Below are 20,482 nucleotides of genomic sequence, written 5' to 3'. Positions count from 1 at the left end.
ACACGTGCGAGGGGCACAGAGGCAGAGGGAGAAGCAGGCTCCCCACGGTCTCACCCTGGGACTCGATCCCAGGCCCCCGGGGTCACGACCAGAGCCGAAGGCAGGTGCCTAACAAGGGAGCCAGCCAGGCGCCCCTGCAGGTTTGGGTTCCTCCGAAGCGTCCCCCCGGCTTGCCGAGGTCCCTCCTCACTGTGTGGCCACAGGGCCCTCCTCGGAGCACGTGCACGTCTGGTGTGTCCGTGCGTCCAAGTGCCCTGTTCTCACGAGGACAGCAATCGCGTCGGGGAGCGGCCGGCCAGCCGTGCACGTGTCCCGCGGGCCTCCCCAGCTGGGGCTCCGACCCCGTCCTCCGCAGGGTGAGACCGTGGGGGGCACGCGTCCTCTACTACGCGGCAGCGCCGGGGAGGGTCTTCGGGAGGCGGTGGCGTAGCCGAGCCTAGACAAGGCCCCGCTGTCCTCGCCATCAGGGCTCCACAGGCGGAGGGGCCGCGGCCCTGCATCCCTCACTGTGCCTGCTGGGACGTGGGGCAGGGCGCACACCTACCCCGTGTGCAAATCTCCATTTGAACGGTCACGAGTTCAAGCTGGAGCATGATGAGCCAAAGTCGGCAGGTCGCGCCTTGGATGTCGAGTCCCGACCACACGCACGCGTGAGCGCAGATGGGTGGTGCCCACTCGTGTGCCGGGGGGTCAGCTCCAGTCCTCTGCGCCCTGGTGTTGGCAGATGCAGAGGCTGAGCCCGGAGCGGGGAGGGCGCATCCCAGGAGCCCTGACCTCCCAGACGAGCCCGGGCCCCTGCAGAGTGGGGGCCGACAAACATGACCGCCTGCGGGCAAGCGTCGGGTCCCCCACCGGGCTAAAGGACGTGCCCCCAGTGGCTGCCATTCACCACGTGGGAAGAGTATTTTAAGCCGTGACCCTCAGAACCCCCTTGCGTCTGCGTGTCCTCCGCTTCCTGGGCTGGACACGTCCCGTCACCAGTGTCGACGTGGGTTAAGAGGTGGCCTTGGCTGTCCGAGATCGCCCGGCAGGTGAGGGCGCACACGGACTCAGGGGCAGGCCTCTGTCTCGGGTGCGAGGTCCTCTCCACCACAGGCCCTGCTTGCTCAGGGGCTTCTGCTTGCCTGCCGACCCCTCCCTGGGCCTTGCATGTGCAGACGGGCCTGGACGCATCAGGAGGCGGGGTCGGTTAGTCGAGGCAGGTCCTGCGAGGCACAGCTCATGCGCTCTCCGAGCCCCGGCCCAGACTTCGGCTCTGCTCCGTCCGACCGGCAGATGCTCCACAGGGAGTTTCCATTGGGCAAACGGAACGGGGCCCCGTGGGGATGGGGACGGGACTCGAGGAGACTGGGGTTGGCTCCGGCCCATCTTCATCGACACGTACACTGTCTTTTCTCTGCAACAACAAAGGGCTCTCGTAGCTACAGAAATGCCTGAATTATTAGGGTCCGTGTAGGAAACACACCTCGGTTGTTGCCCGTCTAAAACCCTCCCGCGTATTACCCATGTTTTTCCCATCGACAGAATCGTCCGTTTTCTTTTCTGAATGTGGCCTTTAAAACACACAGTTTTCTAGGAGTTGAACTGATTAAATATAGAGGAACAGGCTCTCTTACATAGACACACACACACCTACGACCTTCTGTACATAAGATCCTAGGTTTTGCATTCTCAGCACATTGTAAGCATTTCCCAAGGCATTAAATATTCTTGAAAAATAGGATTCTAATGCCTAGATTATTTTATTATATCGGTGTGGCATAATTTATCCACTCCCCTAGTCAACATTTTAGGTTGTTCCCAGTTTATTTTATTTTACTTTTTTATTTTATTTTATTTATTTTATTTTATTTTATTTATTTATTTTTTATTTATTTATTTTATTTTATTTATTTTATTTATTTTACTTTATTTTATTTTTATTTATTTATTTATTTATTTATTTATTTATTTATTTACTTACTTATTTAATTTTTGGTGTCTTCTATTTAAAAAAAACTGGTGTGATAATGACTCTGTCCACATCTCTTGTTGTTTTCTTACAATAAACTTTATTTTTTTGTGTTTTTTTTTTTAGTTTTAATTTTTTTTTGTATATTTTTTTTTTATTGGCGTTCGCTTACAATAAACTGTAGGATTTCTGAATTGCCCCCATGAGGTTTTCACGAGCATTACCAAGGGTGTGCGTAAATCCCCAAAGACGATGCTCGCACACGGCAGGCACTCAGTGACTAGTGGCTCTAAATAGGGAATCAAGCACCCAGGAGGACAGAACGATTCCGTCAGAACAGAGTCCAGTGGGAGACGTGCTCTGTCCGTCAGGAGTTGACGTGACCGGAGGGTTCGGGGCAGGGCGGTGAGACGGGGAGGGTGGGATTTGCTTCCAGGAGCAGCAGGGCTGGCCCATATGAAGAATGAAGCGACAGGACACCACTGTCCTCCCCGTCCCAGCCACGCTCCCCCGGGGCCCGCAGACACCCTCCGGGAGCTCGGCTCGCTCAGGCACGGGGACGCGGGGCCGGGCCGGGGGCTCTCAGGAACGGTGACCACACTCTTGACTCAGGCCCTCCGGGTGGCAGTAAACTGTGACCCGAGAACAGACGACATAGTCACTGTGTTCTCAAAGGTTGTTTATTAGCTATTCTCACTCACGGTGAAGAGAAATAATAATAATAAAAAAAAGTGAATGAAACCGAAATAAAAGGAGATGGAAATCCAGCGACAGTTCTTCCCCTAAGAACCCGACTAGACCTAATGGGCCGCCGGGGGCTTCCTGTCTGCATCCTGCGAGGGGACGCGCCCAGAGAGGAGCCTACCTCCTTCTAAGGTACGGGGTCTGATGCGCTGCGATACGAGGGTCACGGGATGACTTTGTAAAGAGCCTGAACGCTGGTCAGTCCTGGAGTGAACCGCGGGGTGCTCATGGAGGGCGTCTTCCGTGCACGCGACTCTGCTGCGTGTCCCCGCGGGCGGCCGAGCTCTGCTCCTTGAGGGTGGATCTGATTCCCGGGCCCCCGGGGCCCCCGAGGCCGACTGGGGGGAAGGAGGGATCGTGACGTTCTGGGGGGCAGCTGGGAGCAGGAGGCTGGGGAAGCTGCGGTAACGAGCCCAGGCTTCCATGGGCGCCGCTGCTGGCCCCCCACGCCGCACCCCAAGCCGGCAGCCGCCTTCCACCCGGGCCGCGCCGTGTGGGCATCTCGGGCGCACGCACACAGCCTCCCGGGCGGGCTGGCATCCACGGGGCGCTGGACCTCAGAGCTCCCTGGGAGCGACAGCAGTGCTGCTTGTTCCCTCTGGCAAAATGGAAGCTTGGCCATTTAAAATAAATTCATGTTTGGTCTGAGAAAGGCCGGCTCTTGAAAGGATTTCAAGATTTGGGGGCCGAGGGCAGGGAATGGCATGTCCTGTCCGTTCTCGTCTCTAAACACCTGCTCTCTCGCCCAGAGGTCTGCGTCCGCCCTTCGCGGAGCCGCGCCCCCGGGAGCACCTGCAGCGCGGCCAGGCCTCGGGCTGGGACAGACGACGCCCCTAAGGCCCAGACGCTGCCCCGCGGCCCGCAGCCCGCAGCCGCAGAGGCTCCTAGGCGTCCGGGATGGGGGTGTTGCAGTTCCCGTGGTAGATCTTGACGTGGCCCTCGCAGCGGAAGTAAGCCTCGAAGACGTCACTGTAGCCGTGGTCCCTCCACCAGGTGCACAGCTGCCGGTTCCAGGTGCAGTCCAGCACGTGGAAGAGCTCGGGGTGCTCCATGCCGATCATGGTGAAGAAGTCCTGGTCCCCGAGGTGGCCGCGGAAGTGGTACTTGTCCGCCAGCCGCTGCACCTGCGCCGGCTCCAGCAGGCGGCCGTAGAGCAGGGACCGGCGCATGGCCTCCAGGTCCAGCAGCATCACTCCGCTGTTGAAGCCGGGGAGCCCCTCAGGGGGCGGGCCCCCGACCCGGGTCCCGGGGTTCTCGTGGCGAAACTGCCAGAATGTGTGCCTGGGAAGGGGAGAGAGAGCAGGTTTAGCCTCGCTGGCGTGGGTAAGAGTTCGCCGGCCCCGCGCTCCCGGGTCTTGACGACCAGCCCGGGGACGGGGAAGCCGTTTGCTCGGAGCCCAGCGCAGGGATGCACAGGTTCTGAGGGTCGGGGTCTGCGTCGCGGCACAGCCATACGGGGACCCAGGCCTTCACCAAGCCTCGGGTCTTCTCAGCACGTGGCACCCGCAGAGTGACTGTGGCTCAGGCGGGCACAGGGCTCGGGGGGCAGCAGGCCGCGTGCCCACCTCCCGTGTCGCATCGCCGCTGGGGACACAGGTGCACAGAGAGGCTCTGTAGTCGCCCGGGGTCCTGCCACCAGTTAGTGGGTGGCTGAGGACTGCGGACCAGTAAACCTAGGCACCTGCCATCCCACTTTTTGGGGTGGCAACGATCCGGGTGGAACTTTCTAACACCTTAAGTTTGTGACCTTGGAGAGGAGAGGAGAGGAGGGGAGGGGAGGAGAGGGGAGGAGAGGAGGGGGAGGAGGAGGGAAGCACCTGTGGGCAGCGACCTGCTGAGAGGTGGGAAGCCGAGCTCAGGCTGAAATAAAACCAGCCCCTGCTAGACGGAGCCTCCTTCATCGAGGCCCCAAGGCCGGGCAGGGGCTGCAGGCGTGAAGGAGCCCAGGGCAGGCGGCAGTGGTCGCTTGGAACCCGGCTGCCTGGAGGGAAGGTCTCAAGTCCAATTTCCCTCAAGGCAGACCTAGAATCTGACCCAGGTCTGTGGACCCTTCCAGTCCTCTGTCCAGACGCTTCCATCTGGAGAAGGGAAGACAGATCCAGAAGCCTCCCTGTGGGGACGTGGTCCGAGCGCTGACCACCCTGTCCTCCTGCCCTCCCGAAGCTCCCGGGCTGGGGCTGGGCTCTGCAGGGGCGGAGCGGGCCGGGCACTGCAGGGAGGGGGAGAGACGGCGGGCCGGGCCTTCATGGGGACGAGGGCAGGACAGCACCCCCATCGTCAACACCCCCCTTCCCCCCAGAGGCCTCGGACCTGGAAGGGCCGTGCCTGAGCCTCCCTGGGTCCTCCCCACCCTCCTGATCCGGGGCAGGGAAGTGGGCGGTGGAGGGGAAGGCGGCGGGGGGCCCGGAGATCCACCCCGGTTCCCAGCCTGGCTCCACGGGGACTGGGGAGGCTCTGCATCACGCATCAGGAAGGGGAGGGGGAGCGCTCGCAGGGGAGGACAGGGGAGGACAGGTCTGTGGTCTGAACTCCGCTGTGAGCGGCCTGCGAGGAGCCGAGCTCCGGCGTCTGCCTGGAGATGACAACCTCGGCAAACAGAAGCTTCCAGAGCCCGGGAGAGGCTGCAGCCCCTCCAGCCACAAGAGCCTGCGGTGACGGACTCCCAGGGCCTCTGGCGGCTTGGTCCATCTGACCGTGTTTCCTCCAAATGGTCACCTTGGGTCCAGGCCACAAGCCGCTGACATTTTACTGAAAGGATCTGGGCCGCCTGGCACCGGGAGGGGAGGAGGGGCGGGAGGGGGGAGGGGAGGGCGGTGTGCTCCCCGCCACCACCTCTGCGGCCTCAGCACCATGCACGGCGCCCCCGTGGCAGGGGCTCCCGAGCAGGGGACAACTCGACGGGGACAGGGACGCCGGGGATGCGGCTGGGGCTTGGGCTGGGGATCCTCCGGCACCGGCCGGGGCCCAGGGCAGCTCGCCAAGGGGACAGGAAATCAGCAGGCCGCAGGGTGTGTGCAGAAGCAGCTGCACAGCCTGGAGCGGGGACCGGGGACCGGGCGCCCTGAAGCTCGCTGTCCCCAGGCAGGGCCACGGCAGGCGGGTCCTCGGCCTCCGCGTCACCTGTGCGGGTGCAGGAGCTGCAGCAGCTGGGGATGGAGCCCCGTGCGCCCGGCCCCGAGGGGATGCAGGGTCGGCGCACCCTGTGGTGTCCCCCGGGCAGCCCGGGGCCGTCACACCCCAACAGGGACGGGGCCGAGGCTCGCGGGCCCCACTGGGCTGCACAGCCCTGTCACCTGGGCCTTGGCTTCCCGGCAGCAGCGGCCGCATCCATGAGGCTGGCAGGTGCCCCCGAGGCCGCAGGCTCTGGGGACCCGGCCGGCAGGGAGGCAGGAGCCGCGGTGCCCACCCGGACGGCGTCACCCGGGAGCCGGGCCGAGGGGCCCGCAGGGTGTGCAGAGGTACTGGCGGGGCTCGGCGGCGGCAGGAGCCCGGGTGTGAGCACGGGTGTCGGGCTCTGGGTCCGGGAGCCTCCAGACGTTGCCCCAGTCCCGGGCCCTGCGGAGGCTCGCTCCCACCCTGCAGTGTCACCTGGGACACGCGCTCGAGGGCACAGGCTCTTTCCTCTTCACACACGGCCTCGGCGGGAAGCAAGCCCTCATGCAGGCCGAGCACTGTGAGCCCCAAGTCCTTCCCCAGCGCCGGGGCGGGGGGGCTGCTGGGAAAACAGATTAAGTGCATCCTTTCAGGTACGGGCAAGGCCTTCTCTAACTTGGTTCTACTCCCTACGCCCTAACTAACAATCACAAAAAGGACCATTTGAAAAACGAGTACAGGGGGCGCCCGGGGGCTCAGCGGTTGGGCGCCTGCCTTGGGTTCAGGTCGTCACCCCGGGTCCCGGGATCGAGTCCTGCGTCGGGCTCCCTGCGTGGAGCCTGCTTCTCCCTCTGCCTGGGTCTCTGCCTCTCTCTCTCTCTTCTCTGTGTCTCTTATGAGTAAATAGGTAAAATCTTTTTAAAAAAAGTGAAAAATAAAAAACTAGTACATTAATTTTCATGAAGAAAACCCATCTTTATGGAAAAAGGTATTCGAGACCCTTCTGGAAAGCAGTGGTTTCCTCCCTGGTGATCGCTGCCACGGCAACCAGAGCCTGGCCAGGGAACACAGAGCCGCGTGCCCGGGAAAGGACACAGGTTCTCGTGAATGACCCTTTCTCCTCCCAGCACCCCAGGGCCCTTGCACCTCCCCATCTTTGCACGATCTTCTCCTGGGTTGGTCTTTCTCAGCTTGTGAGGCTCAGCATTTGCCACTTTCGCTTCCAAGGGGGGAGAAGCGAGGACGGGAACATGCATCGGGCCTGGGCCGTCTGCATAAGGCTCCCTAAGAATGTTCCAGAAGCCCGTGCCAGCCCAGACCGAGTTCAGGCTGTTGGTTCTCCAGTAGAGAGGGCTCCGCCTCCTGAGGTTCCCGATGGTGTCACGGGCAGGCTCCTCCCTGTGGCTCGGCCCCCAGTGCTCATCGCTCAGCCCCAAGCCGCCGAGAGCAAGCGAGGCTGGGCCTCCGCCGGAGGAAGCGCGCCGTCTGGACGGTCTGACGGGCGAGGGCTGCGGTCAGGAAACACGGCTCCCTTCGTGCCCACGCTCGCCTCCCAGGACCAGTTCGCTCTTGTTTGCCTTGGAAGGGACGCTGTTTTCCAGTCCTCCGAGGGGGGAGGCCGGGGGTGAAGAGCGGCGCTCGGCGGCCCGGTGTTCCATCCCCCGCTCCCGGGGGGCGGCCGGGGGCAGCTCTGGGTGATGCGGGGCTGGGTTCAGAGCAAGGGCAGCGTCCCTCAGTCCTGCCCCGGGCCGAGGTTCTGGGAGTGGACTCAGGCCCTCGGGTTTGGGGAGCCGCCACCCTGGGGAGCCAAGCCGGAGACGACACAGGCTGCCAGGAGCAGGACGGCCACTGCGAAGCTTGACGGCCGACCCCTAGGGCGTTCCTCGGCGCCGGGGCCACAGCGGCCCCCACGGGCCCCTGACAGCACGTCAGGCCTCTGGCCCCGCTGCGCGGAAACGCTGCCGGAGTCCTGCAGGCTGGGGGTGGCGGGACCAGGAGGAGAGCCACGGGCGCCAGAACCCCAAGACGCACGGAGACTCTGAGCTGCCTTCCTATGGGGCGGACCAGGACGCTGAGGCCCGGAGATCGCCCGGCCTGTGGCCACGCGCGGGAAGGGCGGCCCCGTGCCCTGGCTGAGCACTTTGCTTTCCGCGAAGGCCTCTGCACGGAAAAGGCACCTGCTCCTCCGCCACCGCACGGGCCCCGCGGCAGCAGAGGCCACTCGGTGCCAAGCGTTCGGAGGCCCAGAGTGCACACCTGCCCTCCCGGCAGGCACGGCCTCTCCCAGCTCAATATGCAGGCCCCGGCCGCGGTGCCGGGCACCCCAGTGGTTGACGGGGCTGGCGAGGCACAGCAGGTGGATGGCACAGAGCCTCAGAAGGAACGTGTGCTTCTTCTCAAATACCAGCCCTGTCTGCGGGCCGGCAACCTACTGTCCGACCGCCGTAGCACTCAGAGCTGGGAGGGGATCACAGGCCCGGGGAGGGGCAGGGGGCACGGGTGGGGCTGGGGGTGTTGGGGCCAGGCTGCCGGCAGGAGAGCAGGGGCATCCTGGGGCACCGGGGGGGGGGGGCGGGAAGGGAGGCAAGGCCCTCCGCCCGGAGGAACCAGCACCAGGCCCCCTGTGCAGCCCTCCCTGCACGGAGGCCACGGGGTTTCCTGCTAGGCAGCCTGAGGCCCCTCTGCGCTGCCCGCCCGTCTGACACAATGAGGCAGTGAGAGGCGCTGGGGGCCTGGGGGGCAGGGGGGAAGGGCTACGATCACCCGGCAAACCTGCCCGGACGCCGTTTCCCGACTGCCAAGCCGGCGGTCGCTCCAGGGTAGCGGTCATTGCCTGAGCCGAGTCTCCCCGAGAGCTCTTGGCTCCCAGCGACAAGACCACTGAGCCCCTGCATCCGTGGGCCGGGGCGGGAGGGCTCCCCAGGGCCGCGCCGGAGCTCCAGTCTCCCCGGCCTCTGGCTTCCTCCCAGAGGCCTCGCCGCCTCCACCTTCATCTTCACGCCTCCCGTGTGTGCGTCCAGGTCCAGCTCTCCGCCCTGTAAGCAGCAGCCACCCCACGGGCCGCCCTTCACCCCCTGCATCGGCGACGACCCTGCTTCCAAATAAGGCCCCGGGAACTAGGCCTTCAGCACGTGAACGGGCAGGGGGCCCACGATTCACCGAAACACGCGCCAGCAATGGGACGAAGGGAAACAGCACCCAGCCTACCTTCCCCTGTGTTCACACTGTCCAGACCAGGAGGGCGCCTCCGCGGATTCCCCACCCCCCGTGGGCTGAGACCCAGGAGACAGAGATGCCCAAAACCCCACACTGCGGTATCCCCTGGTTTCTTTCTTTCTTTTTTTCTTAAAGATCTTATTTATTTATTCACGAGAGACACAGAGAGAGAGGCAGAGGCACAGGCAGAGGGAGGAGCAGGCTCCCTGCAGGGAGCCCGACAGGGGACTGGATCCTGGGACCCCAGGGTCACGCCCTGGGCTGAAGGCAGCCGCTCCACCGCTGAGCCCCCCGGGGATCCCGTAGCTCCTAGTTCTCAGTGAGACATGCAGGAACCCCAGACAGCACACTGAGTTGAGGGGCTAATCGATCAGCAATCACTCAAATAGTTAATGGAGCGCGTACCCGACCCAACTGAGAGAATGGCAAGTACGGCATCCTGCCCTCAGGAAAGTGGTGGGCTAGCAAGGAGAGGAGACCCTGACGTGAGCGCACCTACCATGTCAGTCGTGGGATGAAGGGGCTGCCCCTGGACTCAGCAGGCCAGGGGCAAGGGCCTGGGTTTGCTCGGCCATAACGGGGTGGGGGTGAGACACCCACACGGCTGCCACGGTCTACAGGAGCAAACGTGGGCACAAACTGCCAAACGCATGCCCGTGAGGGGCGGCCCTGACTGGCACAGGAGCGCAGACACCCCACCACGCCCAGGCTCCTCCCACGGTGTGCGAGGACCCCAGATCAGCCACCTAGGCAGCCACAAACCACCCGGGGGCTTCTGTTCCGACACAGCATCCCGCTTCATGACACCTAGAATAAAGACTGTGGCCAACACTGTCCCATCCCCAAGGCTGCACCAGCTAAGCCCAGCCATCTCTGTGAAACCTGGCACAGCAGTGGAATCACAGAGGGCGGACATCCTCGCCAGGAAGGCCCCGGGCCTGCCACAAGATGGCCCGACCCATCCTGAGCCTGGCGGCCCTCAAATGCCCACAGCCCTTCTTTCCTCCAGAGAAGGGCTGCTGATCTGTGCGAGGCCTCTGAAGGCTTGGCATGGCCAAGGCCCCAGAGCTTCCCATTTCCCGATGCCCACGGGAGGGCAGGATGCCCTTCTCTGAAGTGCCAGTCCTCTTCTCACACATCCAGGGAGCAGGCAGGTGTCCTGCCCACCCACCACGGCCCATGCCCAGCCTGCCCGGACATCTCGGCCACAGGGGCTCCCTGCCACCCCTGCTGCCCAGAGCTAGGAGTACAGGTGGGTGGGCTGGGGAGCGTGCGGTCACTCAACCTGATGGACAGGTGCAGAGCATGATGTGCTGGGCCCTGGAGGGCTGCACGGGGAGGGCTTGGAGAGGGACAAGGGGCAGATGATGGACGAAGGGGCACTGGAGGGCTCAAGCAGGCAGATGGAGCCCTGAGGGGCTGCGTGCCTGGCTTACAACAGGGGTGGCGGACGGTGACAGCCAGGGCAAGGCCGGGAGGATAAAAAGGGGAACGGCTTGTTCGGTCTTGAACAGATGCCAGCCAGAGGAACAGTGATGTGGGGAGCCCTGCAGGGGGCTGGATGCAGGTCACAGACATGAGGATGAGGCAGGCATGAGGGAACTGGGAGGTTCCAACATTCAGGGGACGGGAGAAGAGGAGCTGGGAAATGCACCCACAATAGTTCCAGTGGCTGCGGTGATGGCCTCATCACGGCCTCATGGGTCTTAGACCCCACCCGAGCTCCCCACTTGGCTGATCCTCCGTAAACTCTACTCCAGTGACGGGGAACTTGGATGGGTCCCCTGTGACTGCACTGTCCTGTGCGTGCCCCTTGGGAGCCCCTGGGAGCCACTGCTCCCTATTTCCTAGATAGTGTCCCCTGGATGCTCCTGGCTCCCCACCCAGCCTACCTCACTGCGTATGAGAATGTGATAGTACTGAAAGCTGCAGAGGATGGCAACTTGGAAACGCGACAGACTTCTGGCAGAGTAAGTGACAGAGACTAAGGAGCTGGGCACTAGGACGGAGGGACGTCCACCTGCCCAGGGAAGGGATGGGTATGCCAGACTACAGAGGTACGAAATACAGGGTGAGAGGTGGGGTGGGGACACTGAGGAGGGTAATCGCGGTGATGGCCAATACTGAGTGAGCGTACCCATGTGTCAGACCCAGTTTTAAGTCGTCATTTACTGTTGATAACAAACGAGATAAGTAGTATCACCTCCATGTTGCAGGTGAACAAAATACGGCAGGGAGATATGAAACACTGCCCAGGGTCACAGGAACCAGACAGAGGAGTTTCTCAAAATGAGGGAACTCTCAGGACACAGCTGAGACTGGAGGAAGGACATAAATGAGAAGATACAGGCTCTGAAATGGGAACTACAGAGACTGGAGACAGAGGGACCTGGGTACCAATAAAGGTTTGAGAAAGAGAAGTGGTTTACAAGGGCAATGAGGGATCAATAGAGATGGATAAAGGATCTGCCTGCGTGTGGAAGGTCTGAGTGGAAGCAGGAGCCCTGGCATCAATAACCAGCGTGTGTTATTCATCTTTATGACTTGACGGCCTGGTGTGGGCATTTGATTCACAGCAGGCCCTTGAGAACTCTAAGTTTCAAATGGATGGATGGATGGATGGATGGATGGATGGATGGATGGGAGGATGGGCGGGTGGGTGGATGGATGGGTGGATGGATGGATGGGTGGATGGGTGGGTGGATGGGTGGATGGGTGGGTGGATGGGAGGATGGGCGGGTGGATGGGTGGGTGGGTGGATGGATGGGTGGATGGGTGGGTGGATGGGTGGATGGATGGGTGGATGGGTGGATGGGTGGGTGGGTGGGTGGGTGGATCAATAAGTGGATGGGTGGGTGGGTGGATGGGTGTGTGGATGGATAAGTGGATGGATAAGTGGATGGGTGGATGGATGGATGGAGGGGTGGGTGGATGGATGGATAAGTGGGTGGGTGGATGGGTGGGTGGGTGGGTGGATGGATGGATGGGTGGATGGATGGGTGGATGGGTGGGTGGATGGGTGGATGGATGGATGGGTGGATGGGTGGGTGGGTGGGTGGGTGGATCAATAAGTGGATGGGTGGGTGGATGGATGGGTGGGTGGATGGGTGGATGCGTGGGTGGGTGGGTGGATGGATGGGTGGATGGGTGGGTGGGTGGATCAATAAGTGGATGGGTGGGTGGATGGATGGGTGGGTGGGTGGATGGATGGGTGGGTGGGTGGATGGATGGGTGGGTGGATGGGTGGATGCGTGGGTGGGTGGGTGGATGGATGGGTGGATCAATAAGTGGATGGGTGGGTGGGTGGATGGGTGTGTGGATGGGTGGATGGATAAATGGATGGGTGGATGGGCGGATGGATGAGTGGATGGATAAGTGGATGGATAAGTGGATGGGTGGATGGATGGATGGAGGGGTGGGTGGATGGATAAGTGGATGGGTGGATGGGTGGGTGGGTGGGTGGATGGACGGATTAAAGAATGAACAAAGGAAAAAGGTACTGAAATCAGATGGTAGGATTTAAAGGAGGAGAATGGTGAATGAAAGTGGTACAGCAATAGTTCAGGAAGGCAGCTGGGGGGAGAATGTGCCTGGGTCCTGTGGGCTGGAGCCACCGGGGTCCTTACTGGGGGAAGCCAGGGCTCTGTTGGGAAGGAAAAGCTTTCTTCTATCCTTCAATGGTTCTTCCATCCAGTCTAAGAAGTAAAGTGACGTGAAACAGATCAACAGGAGAAAACGACAATTAATTCTGTACGAACAGGAACCCGATATACACGAATGGTTCAGAGACAAAGGTGACGTGCAGGAGCCATGGCGTCCCGAGCTACAGAATGGAGCAGGGCTGGGGCATCAAAGGGGCGGAGGGTGCAATAAAAGAGAGGCGTTTAGTGATTAGAGGTTCACCGCCATACAGACGGATCGTTTAGATAAAATGTGTCCCTGGTAATGACTCTTACTGTGGGAAAGACTCTCCCTTTAGATTCTTCTAGGAAGTTAAGAGAGAAGCAAAATTTCCCTGGAGTCTGCAAATCTCAACCGCCTTCAGCCCCCAACAGTCCATCTCATCAAAGAGACACATTTGGAGGAGACTTGTTTTGCACCCCTGCGTTTCTCGCAGGGTGAGGACGGGGAAAGCGACATAGAAATGTTGGCCCCATGAGCTGAGGAATGCGTATCCACGGCAAGGTGCCACCGTGAGAGATGACCAATGAAGGGACCCGATGGTAACCCGACCCAGGCACGCCTGCGGTCCTCTGGCGAGGCCCCTCCTGGCCGGGGCGCTGGAAGATGTCCGGCCTCCAAATACAAGGCTTGTACCTCACTGCTAGGGAGGAGCTGCAATCTGGTGGAAGCCCTGAGACCTCCCCAGGGGGCTGTAGGGTATGCAGCCGGCCGGAGGGGCTGCTGAATACCCGCGTGCAGCTGGCCTGGCACGGGCGGCCAGGCCCCGGCTTAGCTCCACAGTCCTGCCCTTCCCCTGAACTGAGGCTGACGGAGGGACCTGCATCCGGGTGAAGACAAAGCCGGAGAGAGATGCCCTCAGAATCCCCCGTTAGCCCACAGCACCAGGGCACACAGAAAAGAAGTGCCCAGGAGGCACGCTAGGGCGCTTTCGGGGACAGTGGGCACAGCGCAGTCGTGTGCAGTAAGGCGGCCGGGGGAGCACGCGCGGGCCTGAGTCCTGGGCCCAGGATTAAGCCCAGGCAATCCAGCCCCACACCCTTCGCTCTACGGAGGGGCTGTTGCTACACGGGAGCTGGATGTTGGGGAGACTGTGGGCGTGGCTGAGCCAGGCACAAAGGCCACCGGGCTGCACCAAAATCTGTTATTTCTCAAGCCCAGAAAAAACAGTCTGCAAGCTTTCACACTTGCTTGAAGCTGACCTGCACCTTTGCTTGCCCCTGCTCGCTGCCATATGCCTTGGTGGCACGGGCGGTGGCACGGACTCGGTCGGGGTAAGGGCAGTGACCGCGTGGGGGCAACAGACGGAGGGCGAGGCCGTCCCCCTGGTCACCCACAGAGCAAGGGCGCAGGCACTGCCCCGCGGGGGCCTCTCCCGGGCAGACTGCACCCCGTGAGGGCTCCCTGGGATCTCGTCCAAGTGCACATTCTCAGTCAGAGGCTGCGCTTCTGCCAAGCTCTCAGGCAGTGTTGACGCTGCTGGCCCAAGGGTCGCGCTCAGAAGAGAAAGGACGGCATTGTTAGTGTTTCTATAAAGACATGAAAACCGCGGGAGTCGCGACGGTGCCATTTTATCCTGCAAATGGGTAAAGTAGGTACATGCACGGGCACTTAGAGATTTCAAAATTTCAAAATGAATGAATGAATGAATGAATGAATGAATGAATAAATAAATAAATAAATAAATAAATAAATAAATAAATAAATTTCATACGCATTTTAACACGGCCCTGGGAAGGGAGAGCGGGGAGGGGGAACTGGGCAACGGTTCCCTGGAAGCTTAAGGCACCAGGAGGGCGGCCCGGCCCTGCCGCCCTCCACCCCGGGGATGATCGGTCTGGGTCTGCGGTGGAGGGGGACGGTGCAGGGGGAGCAGGGGGACGAGGGCGGGCAAGCAGGTGTATACTAGTATCCCACTGCCTTGAAAACGTACTGGTGCATCACAGGGTGGAGAATGCGGTTCTGGGAGCAGATGCAAATCCCGACCCTCCGCTTACGAGCCCGGAAAAGGTACTGAAGCTCTTTGTGCTTCGGGGCTCCTGCACGGACATGAGGCTGTTGGAGGGGTTTTCTGGAGAAGGCACAAGATGACGGGAGCCGTGCACACGGGTCACACTTGGTGAGAAGCAATGTGGGTTCTCTGCGAACACACGCCTGCCCCCGCACCCGCTCTGCAACCGCATGTAGGGTGACCTTGCGCACGTCACTTCCCTTCCCGAGGCCCCAGTTCCTGCCTCTGTGACACAGGGTCATCAGCCCTAGGCTCCCCTTCTAATCTGAAAGCCTATGGTTCCATGTCCAGAATGATCACCGGACGTCAAGAGTTGATCTTCCTTTAAAGGTGGCACCAGGGATCCCTGGGTGGCGCAGCGGTTTGGCGCCTGCCTTTGGCCCAGGGCGCGATCCTGGAGACCCGGGATCGAATCCCACATCGGGCTCCCTGCATGGAGCCTGCTTCTCCCTCTGCCTATGTCTCTGCCTCTCTCTCTCTCTCTCTCTCTCTCTCTCTCTGTGACTATCATAAATAAATAAAAATTAAAAAAATAAAAATAAAAATAAAGGTGGCACCAGCGCGTGAGTGGATTTTGTTGTTTTGCTTTTAAAACCCGTTTCCGCGTATCAACAGAGCAATGGGTGGAGGCTGGCAAGCTGGGGGATCCGGGAGTGAGGAGCAAGACTGCTGCGCTAGAGGCGGTCCTCGTGGGCACTGGGCTCGCGCGCCCAGGGGAGAGGCGCACAGAGGGCTGGCTGGGCCGGCCCCCTCCTCCAGGCAGCCCCCGAGCTGGCGCCCCGTCTTCCTCAGGCCTCTGAGCTGCTGGGACCTCCTACGGCTCCGTGATTCCCCAAGATGCAGGAAGACTCTTCTCAGCCTTTTAAGCCTTTCCTCGCCCAAGGGCAGTGCCTGAGGGGTCATCTGTGTATGGAGACTACATCTGGGCAAAATGTGCCTGGCCCTGGGCCACCCAGACACCCAACTTGCCCCTGGCCTGCCCGGCGCCCACACAGCTAGCTGCCCCTGGCCGCCGGAGGCCTCACCCTTGGCACTCTGCTGCATTGCCTTCAGTTTTGTTTTGTTTTTTTTTTTTAAAGAAAGGAAAAAAAGAAGGAAACCCAGAAAACAATTTGTCCTTCTGAGGCCAGCTTCGATCGCAGACACGCTAGGCTGGACCATCCCAGGGGCTTATCAGAGCTGCCTGATTCTGAAAGTAAACAATTCCTCAAAGGCAGCCTGGAGTCCCGGCTCCTCCCCCAAACCTCAGTCGCCAAACCGAGGGCCCTTCTGGTCCCTGGGCATGGCCGGCTCCGGCGGGGCCACAGGCCTGCAGGGGAGGCAGCTCCAGGCCCGAGCACAGCGTCCGAGTGGGGGAGCCAGGCGTGGGGCAGCAGGCCCGGACCAGGAGCATCCGGGAGGGCGCTCGGGGGGCTGCCTCGATGCCGGAGGGACCAAGGGGTGCGGCGAGGCAGCCGCCGGCACAGGTGGGGGTGGCCTGCAGGAGGCAGGGTGGGGGCGAAGGAGAGGCCGAGCCGCTGCCAGGCCCAGGGCAGCTCACGGCTGGCTCCCCGACGAGGGTGGGGGACGGGGGCTCAGGGACTACTCAGTGGCAGCGTGTGGCCGCCCAGGGCCCGGCAGCAGCGGACGGAGAGCGGTCAGGAGCCCCTGCCTGGGCTTCCCTCCTGGGCACTCCGGGTGCAGCACAGGTGGCGAAGACTACTCCCCCATCACGGTGACTTCGGCACAGTGACACAGGCTGGGTCCCTGCCCCGTCTTCCCCTGCAGAACAGGGAGGCCGTCCCAGCTCGGATACGCTGCGGCTCTGGTTCTCGACACCCCGTCGCCCAGGACGGCCTCAGCACCAGCACCCGGGGGCTCTCTGTCGCCTCTGTGCGTCTCCCCGAATGCAGGGCGGGCTGGGGCTGGGGGCACGGGAAGGGGTCGGCCGTGAGGTGCCGGCCCTGCTTCCCCGAGGGCTCCACCCCAACATGCCTCTCCCCGCTCCGTCCGCCCGGACGGCCGCCAGCCTGGGCCCCACCCGGCGCCGGTGAGCTCCTCTCCGCCTCCCTGCAGCGTGGCGCTGACTCCCCGGAGGGGTTTCCCCCTTCAGACTGGAGGTGGCCCCCGTCTAAGGCTCTCCTCCGCGCCCCCCAGACGGCTCCACGATCCCTGCAGGCTCCTCACGAGGGTCAAGGAGTGGCAGCGACCCTGGGGTGTCCTGCAGGTGCGCCTGGGCTGCCTAGACCCCTGCGGCTTCCCGGCTCCGGGGGGCGGGCACTGGGGCCTGGGCTCCCCCGCGACAGCCAACCAGGACTTGACGGGCGGGAAGAGCGGAACAGATGCTAGTCCGAGCCACCACCTGAGGACAGTGATCAGCATCCTCTGAAAATAAGAGCCGTTGTGTCGACGCTGCTCCTGGAGCCATACTTCTGGAATATTCTCCGGCCGGTCGAGGGGCAGCCCTTTGTCCTCGAGGGTTCCCGGCCACCTTCTCTCTGCCTCCTCCCCACAGCAGTAGCTGGCCGCCCCCGACCTGACCCCATCCAAACCAGCTAGGTGCGTGTCTTCGCCCACTCGTACCCGGGAGGCACACATCCCACGGGGCCCGTACCACACCCAGGGCTGCTCCGCTGTCCACTCGCGGAGGCTGCGACGCTCCTGCTTGCTCTCAGCCCGACGGAGGAAGCGCAAGCAGCAGCCTCGGCTGCGGACACACCCTGGGAAGGGTGTGGGGGGGAGGTGGGGGGACGGGGAGGGCCCCTGTCACGGCGGCACCCGGCACGCACCCACGTGCACGCCCTGGGCAGCCCAGCGGCCCCTGTGCTCCCGTCCCCTCTCGCCAGAGGCCAGCAGACACCTGCCCACAGGTACGCAGGCCCAGCGGGGCCCTCACCGCCCACTCTGTCCAGACAGACGCGCAGGGCGGCCGGCGCGGGACGACCACCTGGCTCACCCAACAGCCCCTTCAGGGCCAGACTCCTCGTGGGACCTTGGGAAGCTCCCAGACTAAGCTCCTGGAGCCGCACGGCCCCCATGGGCGCGACACCCCAGAGGCAGGCGTCTCCCGGAGCGCAGGGTGCACGGCCTCTCCCACGGCCCCAGGCTCTGGCCTTGGGGACCATCCTCGCACGGTGGATGCCCTCCCACGTGGCAGGAACGTCGGGGCTGCGTCGTCGGGGGTTAACTAAATATTTTAGAACAGTAATTAGCCCCAGGGATATTCCTTTTGCACACTATACATTTCTGAGAGATTTGGGTAAGACATGGTGGTTTTAGGTGTCTCTCTGATTAACATATTTTCTGAATGGAAATGAGAACCCTTGGCCCTTGGTCAAGATGAGACGTACGAAACTGAGATATGTCAGAAAATATGTCTGTTAGAGGGAATGTTTTCTGATTTTTGCCAAAGTTTTAGATTGCCAAGGAACGAAAAAGGCACGGCTCCGTTCACAGCCCGGCCCGACGGGGAGGCGGGGGCTAACCTGGCGGTCGGCGCCGTGGGCAGTGGAGGAAGGGGCAGCGGGCATGCTGTGTGGACGTGGGGGTTTTCAGGGACACAGCTTGGGATTTGGGGCCACAAGTCCGGGCCGAGCTCCTCAGTGCTGGCCACTCGATAGTTTGGTTGCAAAAAAAAAAAACAAAACAAAAAAAACCAGAAAACAAAAAACACAAAACAGGAGTGCAGGCCCGCGGCCCACCCGGCGCGGCGCTCGTCGGTTCTGGATTGTCAGAGGCTGTGTGGGCCTCAGTCGCACTTGCTCAGGCCCCACAAGAACCCGTCCAGGTGAGGCGAGGAGTTAAATTCAAAAAGGGAAAATGTTCTTTGCCTTTTATTTTATTTTTAATCTTTTTAAAATATATTTTTTAAAGATTCCATTTATTTGTTCATGAGACACAGAGAGAGAGAGAGAGAGAGAGGCAGAGACACAGGCAGAGGGAGAAGCAGGCTCCACACAGGGAGCCCGACGGGGGATTCGATCCCGGGACCCCGGGGCCACACCCTGGGCTGAAGGCGGCGCTAACCACTGAGCCATCCAGCGATCTCAGTTCTTTGCCTTTTAAAGGCTGTTGACATTCACTGCGTCCCTGCCTTTACCTAGATGGAGATAAACGGGGGGAAAGGCGATGATGCTCGAGACGTTTGGAATCCATCAAGGGGAAGGAATTGGGGAAACAACATAATCTTGTCACGTGACGGATCCCAGCAGCACCCTTTGACCTCAGGGAATAAAAGAGCCGTTAGGTCGCAGAAGAAAGCAGGCGGGGGTCGCGCCTCCCGAGCAGAGCTGAGCAGGGCCGCAGAGGCTCCGGGCACCTAAGGGCCCAGCCGCACCGCGTGCCCCCGGCCTCCAGCCGCCGCAGAGCTCGACGCTCCAACAGCTCACAGCTCCAAGGCGTTTCTGGGACTTCTGAGCATTTTCCCATAAAAACGGTCTCCTAGTGTCATCTGGGTTCCCTTTATGCATTCAATGGGACCCAGGGCTTGGAAGGGAGCCCATGGGGGGCGGGGGGGGTGGCACTCATGCTGGTGCTGCCAACAGGCCGCGCGGCCCACATGAGGGTGGCGTGAGGGGTCCCCCACCCTGCGTGGCCCGTGTGTGCCGTTGTAGGGAGGACAGGTCGGTGAGAAGGCAGGGAAGTGGCTGAGAGACGAGGTGCCGGGCAGAGGCGACAGTTCTGTCCCCACAGCTGCTCTCGGACCCTCTTCCTGCCAGATGAGTCCTCTCTGTAAAACTGCGTCGGCCCTCAGGCGGGAACAGCGGCCAGCTGCTGCCTTGAGGCCGGGGACAGGCTCGGGCCGCTGGCTCCCCGCACGGGGCGTCTAATGCAGCTTACGACGAGGAGCGCCGGGCGTGACTGTGGGGCCGCCGCGCAGGACGAAAGGCTCGATGGCCGGGAGGCCGGGCAGCAACGGGACGGGAGCGCTGGCCCCAGGAGGCCCAGGAGGCCCAGGAGGCCCAGGGCGCCCAGGGCCAGGCGTGCAGCACGGCGAGCCCAACACGACCCGACGTCGCACTGCGAGGAGACGCCGTCCAGTATCCTGAGCCTAGAGGCTGGCAGCACACGCACGTCAAACAAACACCGTTACGGGGAGTACAGCACCCTCCGCCCGGCCTGCTGGGCGCCCGTCGGCAGCCCCTTCCCCGGGCTCTGTGGCTTCCCGATCGCTCTGGCTGCACATTCAGGAGGCACATCTGCAGGTCGCCCCAGCCGGGGGCAACGGGTGGGACCCCGACCCCCCCCCCCCCCCCCCCCGCCGGGACACCTGCATGGAGGGAGCTCCCTGGGCGGTCCCGAGGCGCCGCACTGGCAGCCAGGAGCTGCGGGTTACTCCGCGTTTCTCCTTCCCTTGCATCCGCGACGATAACCACACTCACTCTGGTCCTGGACCTCTGCTCCCTAATAGCGAAGTGAGATCACAAGGCTCATAAAATGGTGCCACCCCACACGCACAGAAATACCCACCAGGGCTTCTAAAACACCCCCCGGGGGAGCGACAGGGGCCGGTGTGGAGGGACCCCAACACGGGCCGGTGCCGCGTATACAAACTTGTGACTTTTCTAGAAGATTTCTAAAACTTGGGGTGCCTGGGCGGCCCAGTCGGTTAAGCGCCTGCCGTCAGCTCACGTCAGGCCCTGGGATCGAGCCCGCACCCCGCTCCCTGCTCAGCGGGGAGCCTGCTTCCCCCTCTGCCTCTGACCCTGCCCCCTGCTCGGCTCATGCGCGCGCTCGCTCTCAAATGAATAGATAAAAAAATCTCTTAAAAAAGAGTAATAGAACTTTAATGTTCTGCTCTGTGATAG

At 61.8% G+C, this 20,482-nt stretch overlaps 1 protein-coding gene across 1 annotated transcript in view; it reads right to left on the bottom strand.

Annotated features, from left to right (window-relative positions):
* Nucleotides 1-2,613: 2,613 nt before the first annotated feature.
* XXYLT1 (xyloside xylosyltransferase 1) overlaps nt 2,614-20,482 on the bottom strand; it is a 134,632-nt gene continuing 116,763 nt past the window's right edge. The window contains exon 4 of the mRNA XM_038583231.1: nt 2,614-3,976. Within this exon, the coding sequence (XP_038439159.1) occupies nt 3,580-3,976 (397 nt within the window). The 3' untranslated portion in view covers nt 2,614-3,579. The remainder of the gene's footprint in view (nt 3,977-20,482) is intronic.

Source organism: Canis lupus, chromosome 33 (genome assembly GCF_011100685.1).
Source record: "Canis lupus familiaris isolate Mischka breed German Shepherd chromosome 33, alternate assembly UU_Cfam_GSD_1.0, whole genome shotgun sequence".
Classification (NCBI taxonomy): Eukaryota; Metazoa; Chordata; class Mammalia; order Carnivora; family Canidae; genus Canis; species Canis lupus.
Note: the sequence above shows the minus strand (reverse complement) of the source record. Positions and strands in the feature narration are given on the sequence as shown.